Genomic DNA, 6,651 nt, shown 5'->3' with positions numbered 1-6,651 from the left:
TGTGAAATATGCGCTGACCTTCAAATCTCGTCTTTCCAGGGGTGCTAGAGACACCAGATATTGTACCGTTATCCCCCAATACCAATATGGTGGAACTAACTGTGCGCTGGGAAACATGTGAATAAGTGCAAGAGCAAAAAGACTTAATATCCTGAGTTGACTGACGAGTGTGGAAGAATGGACTGGCAGACATAGAACTTGCCTGTGAAGGCAGGCTGTAGTCAGTTTGTACTGAAGGATATTCGGAATCCATGTCATTACAGGGACAGTGGGGAAGACTGAGTGTTTGGGGAGACAGAGAGAGAAAACCGAACATCGGAAAGTAGGGCTCCCAACATCCTACCCATCTAAAGAGTAACGAATAATTAAAGGATTAAATCCCTGTAATACATTTGTTCTATTCAGGTACAGTATCCTTAGTGTATGCCATTTACTGTAATTTCTCCTGTTACCGGTTATTTACATTATATGCCTAAAGGCCTCCGGAGTATCCAAGTGGCATGTTTACAACTGCATGATATTATTGTGTTGTGTGATATGTACAAATATCGACCTATTCTCAGGTGGATACGGTGACGTATCATCTCGAGGAAGTGATATCACCCGAGGTCAATCAATGTTTTTCGGAGTAGATTGTCATCTTAAAAGTTCTAGGTTATATGCAATGTTACATAAAGCTCAATTAATATTATTATAAATTTAATAACTCTGCAAGTTACGATGGATATATGACCGATTTTCGAAATAATTGTTTTCGGGGTTTTTTTCTTCTTTTATCAGTCTACTATAATGTTGCATTATTTTTGGTGAATATTTTCTAAGTTATCGTGTTCACAAGGTCCAGTTATAATTATTATTGCAAAGGGCAATAACTCAGTAACGGACAAAGCAAGCTGATTTTCTAACTCCTCCGAGATCTTTCAAATGTTAAGTCTAACAAGAGATCCAAGAATTATCTATGTCTGACAAATGCAATAAGGATATTTTCTCTCCTTTTCAACCTTCAATTATCAAAACCTAAGATAGTGGCCAGTTGGCCACCTTCTTACTAATTGGTCTCAAAATAAAATATGAACAAGTGCCTTAGGAGATCCTACATATGAAATTTCAAAGATCTCTTTTGTACATTATGAGAAATAGTGAGAACAAACTTCAACTACCTAAACCTAAAATGGTGGCTAGTGGACCATCTTGTTGACCGATCAGTCTAAGAATGCTATATACACAACTAGGGCCCTATGGGAACCTTCGGAGAAATAGTGGTAACAAACTTCAACTACCAAAATCCTAGATATGTTAATAATCATATCGACATTTTCGAAGAATTTCTGTACTCCAATATGCATCTTGCCTGTCAATGCAATCAACATTGCTTGCTAACGTATCTTCTCTATTCAAAACAAAATCTATACATACAAATACACTACAGATTACTCGTTTGATATCATTCATGATCAAGAATTATGTAGATCTATGTACAGTAGTAATGATGTACATGTAAAGCAAAAATATTTACCTGGCAATAATTTGATTGTTTCTTAATATTAATTATTTTCTTAACATACAGGTCATTTCATCTGACAAGCAAAATAAGTTGTATGCATTGACAAGATAAGATGCAATTTTATATGAATTTAATGTCATTACTTGTTAAAACATGCCATCAAAATAGTTTGTATGTTTTGTGCATATGCTTCAGTTGAATTAAATAGATAACAAACTGTGTTATGTTTTTCCCCTGTTGACTTTATTAACTTAATTACATCCTTGGTCCACCAGCACCCCCTGGTCGGAATCCTCCCTGGGCTGTGATGGGCTGGGTAACCTGCAGGCCGGGGATGTTGCCAAAGTCCTGTAATAATGATAATATAAAATATGTTATACACACAGCATAAACACATGGTAAATGTAATCAAAAGTCACAATTTAGCTGTCATTTCATTTAAGGCTTTTTTTATTGAAAAAGTGTTAAATTTTAATGCATTATCATCGAACCAGATCTCACTTGGACGCAAAAATTCAGACAATAGAACAGTTTCTTGTATTATTTAAGGATCTTGATCTACTTTCTTTGTATGTAAGGCACCACACAATGAAAATAGTCACCCCTTCTCATGTTTAATTTATTACAGAAGTTGCATTATTCTTAAACTTTTAATCATATAGGTTTATCAGTTCAAAAGATATTTCGTGTAAACTCGCTCACCCAGGCATCCAGTAGACCACTGGGAGTAAGTTTTGACTCCCAAAAATCAGGTTTGACTCTCGAGTTTGAAGCACATGTCTATGTGTGATATGTTTCAACTCTTCAGATTTGTGATTCAACATCTGAATCTGCTTAAAGTAAAGGGTCAACTGGATGCCCTGCTCACTTTAATTCAATATGGCAGCTGTGGACTAACTAAATCACTTACCAGAGACTTCAACATGTCCTTTGTATCGGGATCAACTTCAATAACGTCATGTTGTTCCAAAAGAGAAACCTGCAAACAAATAAAAGATTGTTTGAAGTCTTATTTGTCAAATTCTGTTTCAGTACTTAACACTATTAGGCATTATTGTAATTCTAAGGCTAATTAATAACGAAGAATGACACACATTCCTGATCTAGATTGATATAGTTAAACAAGGATCGAGCAATACCGTAGTTGTTTAGTATTTAAATTGAGTTTTAATCAAAGGACTATATGAAGGGAGATAACCCACAAAGAAAAATTACTGAATTCTCAAGAGACATCAAACATCTGAGAACTTTACATTGGTTATTTAAATCAATCATGCAACAAAATGTTTTCCAGAGATATCAATTTTCTGACTTTCCATAAATGAACTGTACTTCTAATATATGGCTTTACTTTATCACATTATCCGCCCAATATCCACAAACAGTTTTAAACATATGTCACTAGTGAAATATAACCAGTCTTCAAAGGATTTTTGAGGCACATATCATGTACAATTCGGATTGAAATTCTGAGAAATGTAGGATGGTATAGTTATGTGTCTGTGATATACAGAATCTTAGAAAAATTTGTATTCATATCAACACACATCGAACTCAAGTTTTAGTTTGTTCTCAACAAGGTTCACAAAAATAAGACTTCTGAGATTTGTTTCAGATAATCTTATATGAAATGAACACTTATTTAAGATCCTATATATATATATATACATATAAAGTGTACCTCTGGGACGTAGTTATCCCTCCTTTCCCTCTCTTCTTCCTGTAGCTTGATGGAGATACCTCGGACTGGCCCAGCCTGGATACGCTTCATCAAATGGGTGACAAACCTGTCACAGCAAACAGACAAATACACAGCAATTGACAACTACAACTACAAAATCAGAGATATGGCAATTGACAACTACAATTACAAAATCAGAAATACATGTATGGCAGTTCAAAAATTGCAAATGGCTTTTCCAGTAAAACATCTTCCTGACCCCTGCAGGACTACAGCTTTTTAAAGCAATTTAATTTTTCTAATTGAATATATATATATATATATGAGTTGTTGATTTTTGGAAATGAAAAAGTTCTGTGACGAAAGTTTGGTCATGTCACTCTGTGGCAATCCAGATTTAGTTGATTAGGCCTAAAAAAAAAATATGTATGTTTCAGGTACCCCTACCTACCCTAGTTTTAACTTCCGACCCTAGCTATTTTATCACACTTTTTCAAAACAAAAATGTTGTGTGTGAAGTTGTCAACTTAGATTTTTACGCATGCTTTAAGTTCATCCAGATTAAGTTCAATTTCGAATACGGTAATGAGAAATAAAAGACTTCTAGCTAGCCTAAAGCCTGAATGATAAATTACATGCATTATTAAATTACTTTGTAATGTAGTAATAAAGCCACTCAACTTCTCCCCCACCCCTCCTAAAAAAATCCCAACCGTCCTACCCTATATTTTTCAGTCATGTAACATGAAACATGCATATAATTTTTTTTGGCCTTAGTCGTATGTGTGAAGGTCATGTCAAAAGAGAGGGTAAGCAAACTGAATTAAACGATGTTACACAAGATGATACAGAGACGGAATTCAGAGTTTATTTGGAAATGAAACACGTTTTTTCGGTTTATAAATCTATTCTTACTTCTTGGTAGGCTTATATAATATAAGGTAGGTCCTCTGTCATATCGTAGGTATTATTTTTAGTTGATACCAAAACATGGCGGACATTTTCAGTAGTCAGAAGTGAGACAATATGGTTGCCTTCAATTCAAGTGATAAATCGATTAGTAATCGATGACACAGGTGCCTGAATAATCAATTTCAAAATTTACTAATTGTTTTAGCTCTATACATAATTGGTTTTAGAATTGATGATATCGCATATAAAGAGGGTTTATTGAATTCAAATCTATTTTACTGGCTGATGATTAACCCTTTAAGTTATATGTGCCGTATTTTTCATACTCACGAATCAAAATGAGCTTTTAATATGTTATTAAGCACCAAAAATTACCAACTTTTTGAAAATTACAGTGCTTTCAATGCACAGGTTTTAATTTTGCAAGTACAAATAAGAGCTGAATATGATTTTTGGCAGTACTGAGTACATACGGTGAGACCATGAGCCCAAAATGTGGTGTACAATTTCATTACACATTTTTACAATGTTTTTAGTAATTGTGTTAAGTGACTTCTGCAGGTACGTTTTCATTTAAACATATTTAAGGCATAAAAACAACAATTTCACAGCACAAAATTTCTATGTTATAACCAACGTTTATAAGTCATCTGAAGCCATTTGAATGATTTTTACAGCTTTATTCATCAAACCTTATGGTTTTTAATAAATTAATGATGAAAAAATAGCATGTCAAAATCATCGCCCAGTTACGGCACGTACAACTTTAATCCAATCCATCAATAGACCATTAGTAAATAAGATAGTTGCTTTTAAATTGTACAATTTCTTAAATTATAAAACAAATTTAACTTAACTTATTTCAGTCTCAAAAACTTGTTTCAAATGAGTGGCATATCAATTTCTTTTTTATTCCTACAAATTTTAGATTTATCTATGCATATACAAACTTACCCTGCTACTTTGTTCCTAAGCTTCTTGCTAGGCAAAATAGCGATTTCTTCACATACTCTTTTGTTAGTGTGGAAGTCGAGGGTCAACTTGGTGTAGTATTTCTCAATAATGACTCTGGCGGCCTTCTTGACGGTCTTTGTCCTGACGCGAGCCTGTGAGAAAAGAAGGAATGTTATGTCACAGTAATCAATCATTTACATTCATTTGGACACAAGATATTAGAAAATGCAACTGAACTTTTTCTCTCGTCAAAAACTGAGACAGAATTTTTAATTTAATCTAAACCCGATTCCAATTAACAAGTGGTGATCGTACATGTAAATGTAGGTATATGCAACAATCACTGAATGATACCACGTACACATGATAAAAGGTCATCCGAACATGACCCCCTTATATGGGTTGTTGTCAGATCCTCTATTGAACGGAGTGGTAAATCAGATTGTTTGCAACCATCACTTAATGATACGCAAGATCAGTCAGATGGATATGCCATATGATCATGATGGTTCAACTTATTCTGTGGTAAAAGTATAACAAGAGATCCCAGAGGGATCTTGGCGCCCACCAAGGAATTATCTATATCTGACAAAGGAAAGATGGATCTTTTCTCTACTTTTTAAACTTTTTCAAACATGCTACATATAAAATTTGAGACAGATCGCTTCAGTACCTTTAGAGAAATAGCGGTAACAAACTTCAACTATCAAAATCCAAGATGACTCCTTGGCGGCCATCTTGTTGATCAATCGGTCCCAAATCACAATATGCACAACTAGGGCCCTAGGGGAACCTACATATGAATTTTGAGACAGATCCCTTCAGTACTTTTTGAGAAATAGCGATAACAAACTTTGAATAACAAAATCCAAGATGGCTGCCTGGCGGCCATCTTGTTCACCGATCGGTCCCAAAAATGCAATATGCACAACAAGGGCCCTAGGGGAACCTACATATTAAATTTGAGAAAGATCCCTTCAGCAGTTTTTGAGAAATAGCCATAACAAACTGGCGGCCATCTTGTTTTTCCTATCAGACTCAAAATCTGTATGGCACAACTAGGGACCAAGGGTAACCTCCATATGAAGTTTGAACAAAATCCCTTCAGTAGTTCTCAAGAAATATCGATAACAAATTTCAACTGCCAAAATCAAAGATGGCTGCCTGGCGGCCATCTTGTTTTTCCGATCCGTCTCAAAATCTGTATGGCACAACTAGGGACCAAGGGTAACCTCTATGTGAAGTTTGAACAAAATCCCTTCAGTAGTTTTTTAAGAAATAGTGAATAACAAGCATTGTTTTAGGGATGGACGACGGACACGGGACCACGGACGCAGGGCGATTTGAATAGCCCACCATCAGCAATGTCTTGAAAGTTGAAGACATGTACATGCCCATGTACTCAAATATAATAAATTGGGATGCGATAGCTAGGACAGGATAGTGAAAATGGTCAACACCTTAATATCATGAGATCCATTCAAACCATACCACCTGATATTGAAACCCTTGTGATTATATCAGTAAGAAGAGAAGAACAGACCGGGCTTGACTCAGAACTTAGGATCTTTACAGTAGTTCGAAATGCTCATTGATAAGT

General features: G+C 35.1%; 1 protein-coding gene across 1 annotated transcript; it reads right to left on the bottom strand.

Annotated features, from left to right (window-relative positions):
* Positions 1-1,725: 1,725 nt before the first annotated feature.
* On the bottom strand, positions 1,726-5,260 carry LOC138312508 (small ribosomal subunit protein eS17-like). The gene is made up of 4 exons (XM_069253355.1): positions 5,052-5,260; positions 3,186-3,291; positions 2,415-2,483; positions 1,726-1,852 (listed from the first exon to the last, which is right to left on the bottom strand). Exons 1-4 carry the CDS (start codon positions 5,243-5,245, stop codon positions 1,760-1,762), a joined length of 462 nt encoding a protein of 153 aa, XP_069109456.1. The 5' UTR covers positions 5,246-5,260; the 3' UTR covers positions 1,726-1,759.
* Positions 5,261-6,651: the final 1,391 nt, after the last annotated feature.

The sequence above is a fragment of the Argopecten irradians genome, unplaced genomic scaffold, assembly GCF_041381155.1.
Source record: "Argopecten irradians isolate NY unplaced genomic scaffold, Ai_NY scaffold_0347, whole genome shotgun sequence".
Taxonomy (NCBI): Eukaryota; Metazoa; Mollusca; class Bivalvia; order Pectinida; family Pectinidae; genus Argopecten; species Argopecten irradians.
Note: the sequence above shows the minus strand (reverse complement) of the source record. Positions and strands in the feature narration are given on the sequence as shown.